Source organism: Dendrobates tinctorius, unplaced genomic scaffold, assembly GCF_039654945.1.
Source record: "Dendrobates tinctorius isolate UK_male_01 unplaced genomic scaffold, ASM3965494v1 ptg000034l, whole genome shotgun sequence".
Classification (NCBI taxonomy): Eukaryota; Metazoa; Chordata; class Amphibia; order Anura; family Dendrobatidae; genus Dendrobates; species Dendrobates tinctorius.
In genome coordinates, this window is record NW_027361702.1 from 5,988,994 (window position 1) to 6,005,506 (window position 16,513).

At 46.0% G+C, this 16,513-nt stretch overlaps 1 protein-coding gene across 2 annotated transcripts in view; it reads right to left on the reverse strand.

Moving 5' to 3' along the window:
• Positions 1-16,513, reverse strand: part of LOC141087505 (Krueppel-like factor 5) — a 153,539-nt gene that overhangs the window by 7,399 nt on the left and 129,627 nt on the right. For both annotated transcript variants that reach the window (XM_073573046.1, XM_073573047.1), the window contains exon 3: positions 12,284-12,343. In XM_073573046.1, coding sequence (XP_073429147.1) covers positions 12,284-12,343 — 60 coding nt within the window. The remainder of the gene's footprint in view (positions 1-12,283; positions 12,344-16,513) is intronic.

Genomic DNA, 16,513 nt, shown 5'->3' on the forward strand with positions numbered 1-16,513 from the left:
TTTTACCCTCAATTCTTATTTTTCCAAGGGTAACAGGGCCCTAAAAGGTATTGTGCAATTTGTCCTGAGTACGCTGATACCCCACATGTGGGGGTAAACCACTATTTGGGTGCATGGCAGAGCTCGGAAGGGAAGCAGCGCCATTTGAAGTTTTTGGCTGGAATTGAGATCTGACACCATGTTGCGTTTGGAAAGCCCCTGATGTGCCAAAACAGTGGAAACCCCCCACAAATGACACCATTTTGGAAACTAGACCCCCAAGGAACTTATCTAGATGTGTGGTGAGCACTTTGACCCCTCCAGTGCTTCACAGAAGTTTATAACGCCCGGGCGTGAAAATAAAAAATTCGTATTTTTTCCACAAACATGATCTTTTAGTCACCAATTTTTTTATTTTCCCAAGAGTACCAGGAGAAATTGAACCCCAAAAGTTGTTGTCCAATTTGTCCTGAGTACGCTGATACCCCATATGTGGGAGAAAACTACTGTATGGGCACATGTCGGGGATGGGCACATGTCGGGGCTCGGAAGGTAAGTAGTGATGTTTTGGAATGCAGACTTTGATGGAATGGTCTGCGGGTGTCATGTTGTCTTTGGAGAGCCCCTAATTTACCTAAACAGTGGAAACCCCCCACAAATGACCCCATTTTGGAAACTAGACCCCCTAAGGAACTTATTTAGATGTGTGGTTAGCACTTTGAACCCCCAAGGGCTTCACAGAAGTTTATAGTGCCCGGGCATGAAAATAAAAAAATCGTATTTTTTCTACAAACATGATCAATTAGTCCCCAATTTTTTTTATTTTCCCAAGGGTAGCAGGAGAAATTGGACCCCAAAAGTTGTTGTCCAATTTGTCCTGAGTATGCTGACACCCCATTTTTGGGAGAAAACTACTGTATGGGCACACGTCGGGGCTTGGAAGGGAAGTAGTGACGTTTTGGAATGCAGACTTTGATGGAATGGTCTGCAGGTGTCATGTGCATTTGGAGGGCCCCTGATCTACCTGAACTATTGAAACTCCCCACAAGTGACCCCATTTTGGACACTAGACCTCCCACGGAACTTATCTAGATGGTGGTGAGCACTTTGAACCCACAAGTGCTTCACAGAAGTTTATAATGCCTGGGCATGAAAATAAAAAAATCATATTTTTTTCCACAAACATGATCAATTAGTCCCCAATTATTTTATTTTCCCAAGTGTAACAGGAGAAATTGAACCCCAAAAGTTGTTGTCCAATTTGTCGTGAGTACGCTGACACCCCATTTGTAGGAGAAAACTACTGTATGGGCACACGTCGGGGCTCGGAATGGAAGTAGTGACGTTTTGGAATGCAGACTTTGATGGAATGGTCTGCGGGTGTCATGTGCATTTGGAGAGCCCCTAATCTACCTAAACTATTGAAACTCCCCACAAGTGACCCCATTTTGGACACTAGACCCCCCACGGAACTTATCTAGATGTGTGGTGAGCACTTTGAACCCCCAAGTGCTTCACAGAAGATTATAACGCCCGGGCGTGAAAATAAAAAAAAACATTTTTTTCCACAAAAATTATATTTTTGCCCCCAATTTTTTATTTTTCTAACGGTAACAGGAGAAATTGGACCCCAAAAGTTGTTTTGCAATTTGTCCTGAGTAGGCTGATACCCTACATGTGGGGGTAAAACACTGTTTGGGCGCATGGCAGAGCTTGGAAGGGAAGGAGCACCATTTGACTTTTTCAACTCAGAATTGGCTGGAATTGAGATCAGACGCCATGTTGCATTTGGAGAGCACCTCATGTGCCCAAAGAGTGGAAACCCCCAATTCTAACTCCAACCCTAACGCCAACACACCCCTAACCCTAATCTCAGCTCTAACCCTAACCCTAGCCCTAACCCTAACCCCGTCCATGGGCATAGGGGCCCGGGTCCCATGGACGGGATAGTATGTCTGATGTCAGAAAGGGGTTAATATTTTTTGCTCCCGACATGGGAGCTTTCTGAGGATGAACTGAGCTAGTGAAGAAACTGACAGCCTCAGTTATGATCTGTCAAATTATGTATTTCTCCTCGTTTGCAGAAAAGTTATATGAGATACTAGTCCTTTAAGAAAGCAGCCATCAAATCTAATAAACAGGTCGGAATACTACATAATGGTGGTTCTGAGATTCTGTTATTCATCAGTACTGGGCCATGGTACCTTGGGAATTCAACATAATATTGTTGCACAGGCTTGGGGGAATGAAAAGAAATAGTGCAGGCAATTATCATGCTGCACCTTGAGTAGGTCTGAAAAGACTTGCCCCTGGAAGAAGCCAATGAGAAACGCGCGTCGGGCGTCAAAAGATAATACAGATTATGCACCATGAACATGGTAGACTTATGACAAACGTGTACAGAGGTGATTGGGGTATTCCTAGTGGTTCATGTCCCAAAAGCTAGCACTTGTAACATTCTTCTGTATTCATGCATCATTTATGAGTCTTATATTGGATTATTACAACAACAAAGTGTGTAAAAAAACAACTATTATTTACAACACACACTTTGTGACGTAGACAGTTGTGTTCATTTCTGAATTACGGAGATTTTTCTTTTATCTTCTTTTTAAATAGAAACGTAAAATCTCCATAATTATAACACAAGCCAGAAAAGTTAAATGTTCACTTTTTTCCTTCCACATTGCTTCAGTTCCTGTGAAGCACCTGAAAGGTTAATAAACTTTTTGAATGTGGTTTTGAGCACCTTGAGGGTGCAGTTTTTAGAATGGTGTCACTTTTGGGTATTTTTTGTCTGTCATATAGACCCATCAAAGTGACTTCAAATGTGAGGTAGTCCCTAAAAAATGGTTTTGTAAATTTTGTTGTTTAAAAAATGAGAAATTGCTGGTCAACTTTTAATCCTTATAACTTCCTAACAATAAAATTTGGATTAAATAATTTTGCTGATGTAAAGTAGACATGTGGGAAATGTTACTCCATGCGCGGTCTAACCAAGGATTTGTACAGAGGCAGTATTATGCTCTCATCATGTGTATCCAGACCTCTTTTAATGCACCCCATGATCCTGTTTGCCTTGGCAGCCGCTGACTGGTACTAGCTGCTCCAGGTAAGTTTATCATTAACTAGGATCCCCAAGTCCTTCTCCATGCCAGATTACCCAGTGGTTTACCGTTCAGTGTGTAATGGTGATATTGATTCTTTCTTCCCATGTATATGATCTTACATTTATCATTGTTAAACCGCATCTGCCACCTTTCGGCCCAAGTTTCCAACTTATCCAGATCCATCTGTAGCAGAATACTATCTTCTCTTGTATAGACTGCTATGCATAGTCGTGTATCATCTGCAAATATTTATATTTTACTGTGCAAACCTTCTACCATATCGTTAATATGTTGAAGAGAATAGGTCCCAACACCGACCCCTGCGGTACCCTACTGGTGACAGCGACTCAGTTAGAGAATATACCATTTATATCCACTCTCTGCTTTCTATCACTAAGGCTAGGTTCACATTTGCAGTTTAGTCCGCTGCATTTGATGCGCATACATCCGCATGCATCCTACGTAACTATCTTTAACATGGGGTTCGCAGGGACATGCATTTGTATGCATTCGGGTGCGTTTGCGCCTTTTCGCGGTATGCTGTGGGGTGCGCCGAACGCATCTTGTTGCATTTTTTGTGGCATCAAATATCCGCAGTCATCTGCATGCGGATAACGTGCTTGTGTAAATTCAAAAATTCGCCAGGAAAATAGCACTTGCCTATCGTCCGCAACTGCAAACGCATTCAAGCGTTTGCATGCGTTTTTGCATGCGGTTGCGGACGATATGCTGTGGACTCAACCGCAAATGTGAACCTAGCCTTAGCCAGTTACACTAAGTACCCATTTACACACGTTTTCCCCCAGACCCAGCATTCTCATTTTGTGCACCAACCTTTTGTGTGAAACGGTATCAAATGCTTTGGAAAAATCAAGATATACCACGTCCAATGACTTACCTTGGTCCAGTCTATAGTTTACCTCTTCATTAAAACTGATTAGATTGGTTTGACAGAAGTGATTTCTCATAAACCCATGCTGATATGGAGTTAAACAGTTATTCTCATTGAGATAATCCAGAATAAAATCCCTCAGAAACCCTGACAATACAAATATCTCTATGAGGATCTGTTTATACCAGGCGTCCCCAACCTGTAGCTCGGGAGCCACACGTGGCTTGCGGTCCCATGAATTGTGGCTTGTGACTGTCTGCCAGCTTGGTGCATTAGGTGCAGGTCTAGCAAACAGGTATGAAGAGCACATCTCAAAATGGTGAATTTTGTAGGTAGCCATGCACAGAAGTGCAGATCTGGATGCACATTTACTTAGGGGTTTAGAGATGTTTTAGGTATGGAACGCTGGAGGATGATACTACCTGTTAGAGGAGGTGCTCAAAGCTGAATGTGACAGTGTGTTGGGAGTCCTTGAAGGGAGAATACTGAATGGGGGTATTGTGGGAACCCCTGGATCTTGTTGTACTGCTTTGGAGTGATTTCTGTGGAAAAGCTTTGGTTATCATTATACCTGTAATGGGGGCTTTGGTTGACACTACTTTGAAGGGGCTGGGATCTGAAAGTGGCTCACGACCCTCTCTCAGTGCTGAATGTTGCTTATGACCCTCTCTCTAAGCTGAATGTGGCGCTCAAGGTCAGAAAGGTTGGGCAACGCTGGTTTATACCAAGGATGGTAACGGTCACAAGGGGGCATTCTCTGTGACTGGAGGAGAGAAGATTTTTCCACCAACATAGAAGAGGATTCTTTACTGTTAGGGAAGTGAGAACCTGGAATTCCTTGCCTGAGGAGGTGGTGATGGTGAACGCAGTCGAGGGGTTCAAGAGAGGCCTGGATGTCTTCCTGGAGCGTAACAATATTGTGTCTTACAATTATTAGGTTCTTTAGAAGGATGTAGATCTGGGGATTTATTTTGACGGCATATAGGCTAAACTGGATGGACAAATGTCTTTTTTCGGCCTTGCTAACTATGTCACTTTGCTACTACAGTTGTGGCCAAAAGTATTGACTCCCCTGCAATTCTGTCAGATAATACTCAGTTTCTTCCTGAAAATGTTTGCAAACACAAATTGTTTGGTATTATTATCTTCATTTAATTTGTCTTAAATGAAAAAACACAAAAAGAATTTTCCTAAAGCCAAATTGGATATAATTCCACACCAAACATAAAAAAGAGGGTGGAGAAAAATATTGGCACTGTTCGAAAAATCATGTGATGCTTCTCTAATTTGTGTAATTAACAGCACCTGTAACTTACCTGTGGCACCTAACAGGTGTTGGCAATAGCTAAATCACACTTGCAGCCAGTTGACATGGATTAAAGTGGACTCAACCTCTGTCCTGTGTCCTTGTGTGTACCACATTGAGCATGGAGAAAAGAAAGAAGACCAAAGAACTGTCTGAGGACTTGAGAAACTAAACTGTGAGGAAGCATGAGCAATCTCAAGGCTACAAGTCCATCTCCAAAGACCTGAATGTTCCTGTGTCTACCGTGCGCAGTGTCATTAAAGCCCATGGCACTGTGGCTAACCTCCCTAGATGTGGACGGAAAAGAAAAATTGACAAGAGATTTCAACGCAAGATTGTGCGGATGTTGGATAAAGAACCTCGACTAACAACCAAACAAGTTCAAGCTGCCCTGCAGTCCGAGGGTACAACAGTGTCAACCCGTACTATCCGTCGGCATCTGAATGAAAAGGGACTGTATGGTAGGAGACCCAGGAAGACCCCACTTCTTACCCCGAGACATAAAAAAGCCAGGCTGGAGTTTGCCAAAACTTACCTGAAAAAGCCTAAAATGTTTTGGAAGAATGTTCTCTGGTCAGATGAGACAAAAGTAGAGCTTTTTGGGCAAAGGCATCAACATAGAGTTTACGGGAGAAAAAATAGGCATTAGACCTACCGGTAATTATGTTTCCAGGAGTCCCTCCTGACAGCACCAGGGAGGACGTCCCTCGCCTCCTTGCAGGGACAGGAAGAGCACACAAGAGGTTAAAAACAGTCTCCACCCCAATTCCCTCAGTGTTTTTCCAAGTATCACACCGTGGATGATGCAACTGAACACTTTATTTACAGAAACATATTATGACATATGACATCATTAATTTGGGAAGGGAACTATCCGTGCTGTCAGGATGGACTCCTGGAAACATAATTACCGGTAGGTCTAATGCCTATTTTCCAGGACGTCCCTCCTGACAGCACCAGGGAGAACACCAAAGTATCCCCTTAGGGTGGGATGACTGCCTGGAGAACCATTCTCCCGAAAGCAGTCTGTTGGTTAGATAACACATCTAATTTGTAATGCTTACAGAATGTGTCCAACCTGGACCAGGTTGCGGCCCTACAGGTTTGGTTTACTGAAGCCCCTGCTCTTTCCGCCCAGGAAACTGACAAAGCTCATGTTGAGTGAGTTTTTAACCCTTCTGGGGGAGGAACCCCCTGAGAGACATAGGCTAAACTGATTAGCGATGTTATCCATCTCGCGATGGAGGCTTTTGAGGCTTTTCTCCCTTTGTTTTTCCCCCCAAAGAGTAGAACTAGCTTATGGTCCTGTCTCCAACCCTGCGTGGCCCTGATGTAATCAATAACTGCCTGGCGTAGTCTAATTCGTGCAGGGCCCTTTCTTTGTCATTTGAGGGGTTCTCACAAAAGGAAGGTAAAATTATTTCCTGGTTTAAGTTTTGGACTGACGCAACTTTAGACAAAAAGGTGGGGTCTAATCTCATGATTATTCGATCCTCCCAGATTCGGAGATATGGGTCTCGGATAGATAGCGCCTGTAACTCACTTATCCGTTTTGCAGTGGAGATCGCCACTAAGAATTCTACCTTCATGGTTCGATGTGAGATGGGCATCTCCTGACTCTGGATAAAGGGATGTGAGGAAAGGGACCGCAGGACAAGACTAAGATCCCATGGGGGGACTGACCTCCTGACTGTGGGACGTAACCTCTGAGTTGCCCTGATAAATCTATTACCCAGGGATGGGAGGCCAAGGGGTAGTCCAGAAAGGCGCTTAATGCCGAGATCTGGACCTTCAGCGTGCTAGGCCTAAGTCCTTTATTAAAGCCTGCCTGAAGAAAGTCCAGTATCTTTGGGATGTCTGGCTTTCCTTCCGCTGAGTCGGGCCTGCCACAATCCAGACAGAATCTTTTCCAAATTTTGCGGTATATCACAGAAGTTACGGGTTTTCTGCTGGCCTGAATAGTCGATATGACCTGGTCTGACAGGCCTCGAGCCCTCAGGATCTGCCGTTCAGGATCCAGGCTGACACGTGAAGTCTCCCTGGATCTTGGTGAAGCACCGGCCCTTGGTGAATGATGTTTTCCCTCTGTGGAAGCAGGAGTGGTCGATCTTCTGCCATAATCCCCAGGAGTGGAAACCAGCTCCTTTTCGGCCAATAAGGTGCTATCGTAGCACTCTTTCCTGATCCTCCTGAATCTTCCTGAGGATGGCTGGAATGAGAGCTATCTGGGGAAATGCATATGAGAGAGTCTGCCCCCACTTTTGGCTTAGGGCGTCTACCCCTTCTGGATTGTCCAACGGATTCAGAGAGAAAAACCTGTACGTCTTTGTATTCTTTCTGGTTGCGAAGAGGTCTATCTGCGGTCTTCCCCAGCGCTGGCATAAGTTCTGAAAGATCTCTGTGTTCAGCTCCCACTCCGTGGGACAGATCTTCTGCTTGCTTAAATAATCTGCCACTGTGTTTTGCGACCCTTCGAGATGGACGGCTGTTACTGACAGAACCGTATTTTCTGCCCAGGAAAAGATCTTTTTTGCCAGGTCCTGGAGTGCCCAATGCCTTGTTCCTCCTTGATGCCGGAGGAAGGATACCGCCGTCACATTGTCCGATAGAATCTTGACATGTTGATTTCTTAGTTTGTCCTGATTTCTTCTTAGGGCCTCCCATGTGGCGTAAAGTTCCTTGTAGTTGGAGGAGGTGGACCGCATGTTTGCCGGCCATTCTCCCTGAAGAATTCTGCCTTCTAGATGAGCCTCCAGCACCATTTGCTGGCATCTGTAGTGATTATGACGCATGGGGAGGTGATCCAGGGGACTCCTTTCCTTAGGTTTTGTTGCTGCATTCACCACACCAGGGATCTTTTTAATGCTGGAGACAGGGCCATTTTCTTGTCTAGGGAGATCTGGTGACGATCCCAGGCGGCCAGTACTTCTTTTTGAAGTGTTCTCGCATGGAACTGGGCCCATCGGACACAAGGGATGCAGGATGTCATGAGGCCCAGAGCGCGCATGGCTATTCTGATGGAAACGCGGCCTTTTTGAAGTTCCTTCATGCTGTCCTGTATCCTTGTCTGTTTTTCTGGTGGTAAGAAGGAAGTTCTGCTTCTGGAGTCCACTAGTACCCCCCAAAAAATCTTTCTTCTTTCTGGTACTAGGTTCGATTTTTCTTTGTTTATGATCCAGCCCAGAAACTCTAGAACCTCTATTGTCTTCTCCTTGTGACGCCGTAGTTCTTCTGCTGATCTCACCACCAGGATGAAGTCGTCTAGGTATGGAATGATGATTATTCGCGATTTCTTAGGAACGCCACCACTTCCACAATTAGCTTTGTGAAGACTCGAGGCGCCGAGGCCAGACCAAAAGGAAGACACTGAAATTGAAAGTGGCAGGGCAGATTCTGAAGTCTTACTGCAAACCTCAGGAATCTCTGTGACACTGGGTGAATTGACACCTGATATTAGGCACTTTTCAGGTCCAGGGTATACATCAGGGCATTCTTGTCTATCAAATGGACTGTGGATCTGATTGACTCCATTCGGAATTTTTTGTATGTGACCCAGGCATTTAAGGGTTTCAGATTTATAATGGTACGGGATTCTCCGAATGGCTTTGCGATGGCAAATAGGGACGAATAGTGGCCCGTCCCAATTTCTGCCCGGGGAACCGGAATTATCACCCCTAAGTTTGTCAGTTCTATTTGGTAACCCTCTGCTATTGTCCTCAGTACCCACTGATTTTTTGTGATGTGAGACCACTGGGAACTGAATTCTCTGAGTCGACCCCCTATGTTGGTATAGTCATGTTCTCCTGGATCTAGTACATGATCCAGAAGGGGGGGCTCTAGATCTTCCAGCTCTAGAGTGGGTGCTAGCCTTAGGAACCCCTCTGAGAGCTCCCCTGGTACCTATAGTACTGCTGCCTTCTATATCCCCCGGGTCTACGAAAGGGCTGGTCCCTAGGCTTCTTTTCCTCAGGGAACCCTTTCTTTACATCGGATGCTTTTTCTAATATATCATCCAATGCTAGGCCAAAGACTTTTAACCCAGAGAAGAGAAGGGCACAGAGCTTGTTTTTAGAGGCTCCGTCACCCGTCCAGATGGCTCTGCGTGCCAAATTTGACAAAAGAGCCATTCCGGGTGGCAATTCTAACAGATTGCGCCGATACATTGGCTAGGAAGGCTGTGGCTGACTTCATGATCGGAAGAGAATCTATAATTTCCTCCCTTGGGGTTTTGTTAGTTAAATGTTCCTCTAACTGGCCCAACCATAAACACATAGACCTTGCTACTGAAGTAGCTGCTATGTTTGTTTTAATTAAGGCTGCTGATGTTTCCCAGGCCCGCCTTAGTAGGTTATCCGCCTTCCTATCCATGGGGTCCCTCAGACTAGACGCGTCCTCAAAAGGGATTGTTGCTTTCTTGGCTACTTTTGCCACAGGGACATCAATCTTGGGAACTACTTCCCATTCTTTAATGTCCTCAGGGTTGAAGGGGAGCCGTCTCTTACAGTCCCGGGATATCACAAGACGTTTTTCCGCCTCCTCCCATTCCTCCAGGACCATAGCTCGCACATGGTCATTCTCTGGAAATACTGTACTACTTTCCTCTGCGCCCTAAGGCCCCCAAACATCATGTCCTGCCTGGACTGAGGTTTCTGGACCTCCTCAATCTGCATTGTGTCTCTGACCGCCTGAACCAGATTGTCTGTATCATCCGAAGAAAAGAGGTATCTTTTACCATACTCTGGTTTGCTAGTGCCCAGCTCGCCTTCTTCCTGATCCGACTCCGAGTCTGGTTCGCTTAGCACTGGGGCCTGGACTGGCTGGCTGTGGCTGGGACAAGGTGGCCACGGAAGCCTGGACCTCCTCTCGAATCAGCGATCTCATCTCCGATAGGAGGGACAGCTGTTCGCCTTTCATTACTTTGGCCGTACAAGTGTCACAAAGCAACTTCTTGTGCTTGCTGGGGAGCTTAACTCTGCATACGGGACACTTATTGGGCTTCCCTGGGTCTTTCTCCGCCTGTTTGGTCATGGGAATGGGCACTGTCGGTTGTTCCTTTTCCTGCATAGTGCAAGAGAGGGACAGTCAGGCTCTGATCTGGGCCTTCCGGGTGTCAGTCGGTCGGTCTGCGCTATGCGCACTTACCCCATCCGGGTCGATTCTGCCCTGGTTCTCCATCGCTGTTGAGAGCCTCTGCGATGTCAGGACAGGAGGGTGCTGCCTGTCTCGCTGATACCGCACTCTGCTTCTTCAGACCGCCCGCCGGCGGCCTGTATTTCCGGCGCTCTGACGTCACCGGAAGTGCGTCGCGGTCTCTCTGCACGCGACTTCCGGTCCCCGCACTGCTGCTGGCGTCGGAGCTGAGAGCCTCCGCTGCTGGAGGAAGCAGCTCTACCCAGGGGGCTCGGCCTCCTCTGGTCTCTGTGGCTGAGGGACCCCCACCTCGGAGGGTTTCAGCGCCGGGGCCGCTTCACAGGAGGAAGGATTGGCAGGGCCGCCCGATCCCCCTGGACCCCTCCGGTAAGCCGACTCTTCTTGTGCGTCCCTCCATGCAGGGACAGGAAGAAACACTGAGGGAATTGGGGTGGAGACTGTTTTTAACCTCTTGTGTGCTCTTCCTGTCCCTGCAAGGAGGCGAGGGACGTCCTCCCTGGTGCTGTCAGGAGGGACGTAATGGAAAAAGAGGCATTCAAAGAAAAGAACACGGTCCCTACAGTCAAACATGGCAGAGGTTCCCTGATGTTTTGGGGTTGCTTTGCTGCCTCTGGCACTGGACTGCTTGACCTCGTGCATGGCATTATGAAGTCTGAAGACTACCAACAAATTTTGCAGCATAATGTAGGGCCCAGTGTGAGAAAGCTGGGTCTCCCTCAGAGGTCATGGGGTCTTCTAGCAGGACAATGACCCAAAACACACTTCAAAAAGCAGTAGAAAATGGTTTGAGAGAAAGCACTGGAGACCTCTAAGGTGGCCAACAATGAGTCCAGACCTGAATCCCATAGAACACCAGTGGAGAGATCTAAAAATGGCAGTTTGGAGAAGGCACCCTTCAAATATCAAGGACCTGGAGCAGTTTGCCAAAGAAGAATGGTCTAATATTCCAGCAGAGCATTTTAAGAAACTCATTGATAGCTATCGGAAGCGGTTGGTCGCAGTTATTTTGGCTAAAGGTTGTGCAACCAAGTATTAGGCTGAGGGTGCCAATACTTTTGTCTGGCCCATTTTTGGAGTTTTGTGTGAAATGATCAATGTTTTGCTTTTTGCTTCATTCTCTTTTGTGTTTTTTCTTTTAAGACAAATTAAATGATGATAATAATACCAAAGAATTTGTGTTTGCAATCATTTTCAGGAAGAAACTGAGTATTATCTGACAGAATTGCAGGGGTGTCAATACTTTTGGCCACAACTGTATGTTAAAAAACTTGTCTGTTCCTCACTGAATCTTCTTTCCCCCGCTGCTCGGACTGGAATACTCAGGCCTATCGCACTGAGTCAAGATTTCCATTTTTTATGAGGCCCACAACAGCTTTGCACATGCTCGAGGAAGGTTCTGACGCACGTTGTGACATCACACAACGCCATTCACAGTTCCCTCCCGGGCCTGATAAAAGCTGGAAGTTCTGGGAATTCAAGTGTGAGTGCCGGGGGTTCAGGAGATGCAGTGAAGGCCAAATGGGTGGCAGTGAGTAGATGAGTGGCCTGAGAGATGAGCAGTAAGGTAAGTTTAAGGATTTCTTTTGTTTTTTTTTTTCTTAACATATTACATTTTTTATCCTCAGAGGTCTGAAGAATTCAGATCATAATAGACATTAAATTTGCAAAGAATAACTTCTCCTCTAATCCAGTTTTCAGGAGCAAAAATGCGCAAACCAACCATTAGCTCATTTCTACTCATGATATATTAATTTCTTCACTATTACTAAAATCAGGAAATACAGCATTAGCTGAGGTTTAGAAACTGAGGGTAAATTGATCTTCAGTTATGCTACATTGTATTACCTGTGTGTGTTCTCTGATGTGCCTTGAGATGTGAGCTCTTGGTGTACACCTTCAAGCAACCTAAATAAAAAACACAATACAAGTCAATATTAAGTTTGAAAACGATAAAAACAGAACTCAATACTGTTACAAAAGATGTTATTACAGTATTTCAAGATATTACATTGCAATGTTATTGTTAATAATGTTCATCAAAAATATCTCAGTGCACATACAAGACATGTTAGAGTTAGACCATGGGAGAGGTTTGCTAAAGATATGATGAAAGGTAATATCTAGTGTAGTATATCATCAAGTAACTTGTTGTTATTTACAGTTCTCTAAAACTTCTAAAGAATCATATAGGTGGAGAGAGCTCCAAAAAAACTGAAACTTACACTTTACAAGGGCCTCTGAGGCCCACTGGTCCATTACTGACAGATTTAAAATTAACATCACCCAACTAGTTACATTTTCCCCACCTTAAGGCTAGTTTCAGATTTGCGGATGGCAGAGCTGCAGAGGGCTGCGGACTTCCTCCGTGAAGCTCCGCCCACTGCCGCACCTCTTCCGTTCAGCTCTGCCAACGTCTGCATGCAGCGTGCGTACCCTATCTTTACCACTGGGTACACAGGCCTTGTGGATGTATGCGGATGCCTCCGCATGCGTCATTCTGACGATTCGGCTACCTGCGTTGAACGCAACATGTTGCAATTTGTTGCAGTCGCCGCGTCTTCAAAACGATGCATGCGTAGGCATCTGCATACATCCGCATGGCCTGCATACCCAATGTTAAAGATTGGTACACAGGCCGCATGCAGATGTAGGCAGAGGTGCGGCACTGGGCGGAGCTTCACAGAGGACGTTCGCAGCCCTCCGCAGCTCTGCCATCTGCAAATGTGAACCTAGCCTTAGAGATGTCTCCAATTCCACTTGCGACTACAATCCCACCCTTCACCCACAGTATACTGAGTGAGCTTCATTGCTAATCCAGTGTTCCCAGGTGGTTGCCATTGGTGTAAGTTCAATAGCATACCATCCTTTAAGCAGAGGTATTTATTATCTCGTCTCTACATTCATTGTGTAAGGAAAGATGGGAAGCCAATTTTGTCATTTCACTTTCCCCTTGGAGGAAGTTTCACTGTTGTCATACCCTTTCTAGGGGAAATAGTTGAATTTATTTACTATAAATCTCTCTTAATTTGCTTTGTGGTTAACATATGCTCACTTATCTCCATGAATTATACCCCTATGCTTCAGAAAGATGTTTCAGAGGCTGCATCAGGCTTGGAATTATTTAGCATATCTGGTAAAGATGCCCTATCGCCCACTCATGCTAGACTGAAATAGTCTTCTGTCACATACACACTTGTCAGCATGTGATATGGGGTGCGTTTAAGGGTTAATTTATCTCCTCTCACTCATTCCAGCATTCAACCGCTGTTATAGGCTATAAAGTGATTATAAATCACACCTCAACATAGTCCGCACACCCTGGCTACACAACATGTTGCCACCACTCATGGGGTAATGAGTCCCAAAATATGCTTGTTACAGAAGAGCCGGTGCCTCTCCACATGTCCTCTTCCTTCCCCCTACAGGGATGCCGGTCTCATGGGACAGAGCTTAGAGCGAATGCACGTGCTTCTGGACTCTTAGAGGGCCAACACACGTTGCTAAAAACATCCCCAGCCAATAACCGGGGAGACCTTTGGTATATAAGGCATCCTCCCCAATTGAAAGGTGTCTTAGCAACATTAGTTATTCAGTTTATATCCTGCTAGTATGTCCCTGTACCCGTTCTCTCTGATCCTGCTCACCCTGTCTGCTGCTTGCATCTATTTAAGTCCGTTTTGCTGAGCCCACACCCAAATGCACCCTGCCTGCATCTAATCCTATTCCTGAGCTGTCTGACCTGCACCTGTGCCACTAACCTTATCTGCCCTGTCTGAACCTACATCTGTGATCTGTACCTGTAGCCGTTCCGTGTTTCTGTTCCACTTCTGCCTGAACCAAAACCGGTCTTCCAGCCATACCATCCTGCTAACCAGTTCCTGGCCAGTCCTGCTTCCCTGTCCCTTTTGGGGGTCAGATGCCAAGTCTCCATGGTACATCCTGGAGTAGGACCTGGCATCCACCTGTAGCCAAATTTAACCAAACAATCTGTGGCACCCCAGAGTCCGGTTGCCACAGTGACATTGCCTCCCTCTAAGGGGTGATGTCATGTCTGGAGGCTGGGGGGTCCCCATGCCAGGTAACACAGTGTACATGTCAATTCCTGCTCCAGGCCAGAAAGGGGAGCTTCCTTATAAATTCTGGCCAGCAGGTGGAGTTAGTGAGTCAGTAAGAAGACAGCTGAGAGAGTAAACAAGGAAGTTGTAATGGAAACGGGAGCAGTTAGAGCTCATGACAGGAGAGTTGGAGTTGGTCTGTGAAGAGGAAAGGGACAGGAGCAGAGACAAAGGACTCTGGGGAACTAAAATTGCGTATAGCTGACCCCAGAGTGAAGCGCTGATAAAAAAAAAAGACACCAGAGTCCTTGGCTGGGCAGGAGCTGTACGCCCTGACAGCCAAATCTGGGGTGCAGGGGACTGCAAGTTCCTTGGCCACACTGAACACCTGAAGGCACGGCAGCAGGCCAAGAGCCCGGGGCTGACAGTGAACAGGACAGTGCCCGTGATATAGGCTCATGCTGTCTGCCATACAGGTTAGCAATCATCATGCAGGAGAGGGCCGCATGTTGTGAGTTCATTTTCCCCTTCGTCACTGAGGTCTGGTGAACTCCCTATTCTGGTAAAGGAAGGTAATGAGCCTGATTATCAGGCACCTGAGCCTAATGAGGATGACTGGCTGAGTGGAGTCACGGACTGGATATAAGGCTGCCGACGCCCTTCTGCCCTGCGGGTGATTTCTCTGTGGACTTCTAGGACACCAGTCTGATTCCTGCTCCTCTAAAGCTAAGTTTTCTGCTTTGCCTGTTAGCATTTGTGTTTTGTTTTTGTTTTCCTTGCTTTTCTGGATTCTGCCATTCCCTGCTGGGGTGAGCTGAATCTCCTTTTGCCTGTTGCTCTGTCTTCAGAATATTCCTGAGTACTGACATAGCTTTTTTGAAGCCTAGCGTCTTCAGGGCCTTTTTCACTGTCAGTCTGTTGGCTCTTATTTTCATAGGGCTTTTCACGGATTGCAGACAGCAGCCTTCCTGTCCTTTCCTATCTAGTTAGCTTGGGCCCCGTCTTTGCTCAGTCTATCTTTCTGTCTGTGTTAGTGTTTTCATCTTGCTTCACCGTCATTATATGTTGGAGGCTGCCTATTGCTTTGGGGTCTGCTCTGGGGCAGTTTAGATTTCCCCTTTCTTTCTTTAGGCCTATTTAATTATCCGGCTGTGATCGAGGGGTTTAGGGCATCGTAGGAACCCCCCACGGCTACTGTTAGTTGTTGTGGATAGGATCAGGGGTCTGCAATCCGATAGCTGCCAACTTCTCTGGTTTTCTGGACTTAGCTAGCATTTCTGTTTTTGCCTCCTACGGTGACTCAATCATAACAGAATCACCCGCCATACCGCAGATCCTAGGGTACTTAATAGCAGGAAAGAATTGTGTTTAAAAAAAAAAAAAAAAAAAAGAGTGTGTATATTCTTTCCTCTATATCTCTGAGGCCGTAGGGGGAATTTTTTTTTTTTCTCTCTCTCAATGGAGATAAAGCAATTGTCTGATCGTGTGGAGCAGCTCGCTGCGGAAGTGCGGGGAATTTCCGCCTACCTTGCTCGTTCGCATGCTGTTGAACCAAAGATCCCTACACCTGATGTATTTTTTGGGGATCGATCTAAATTTTAGAGTTTCAAAAATAATTGTAAATTATTTTTTGCCTTGAAGCCTAACTCGTCAGGGAGCTCCGCGCAGCAGGTTAAAATTGTCATATCTTTGCTGCGTGGCGATCCCCAGGATTGGGCGTTTTCTTTGAAACCAGATGATCCTATTCTGACTACTGTGAACGCATTCTTTCAAGCTTTGGGGTTGTTGTATGACAAGCCTAATGCTATTGATCAGGCTGAAAAGACCCTGTTGGCATTGAACCAGGATCGAGATTCTGCAGAGTTGTACTGTCAAAAGTTCCGAAAGTGGGCGGTCCTTACTACCTGGAATGATAATGCCTTGGCTGCTCTCTTTCGGAAGGGTTTGTCAGAAGCCGTAAAAGATACTATGGTGGGATTTCCTGTTCCCTCTGGTCTGGACGATTCTATGTCATTAGTCA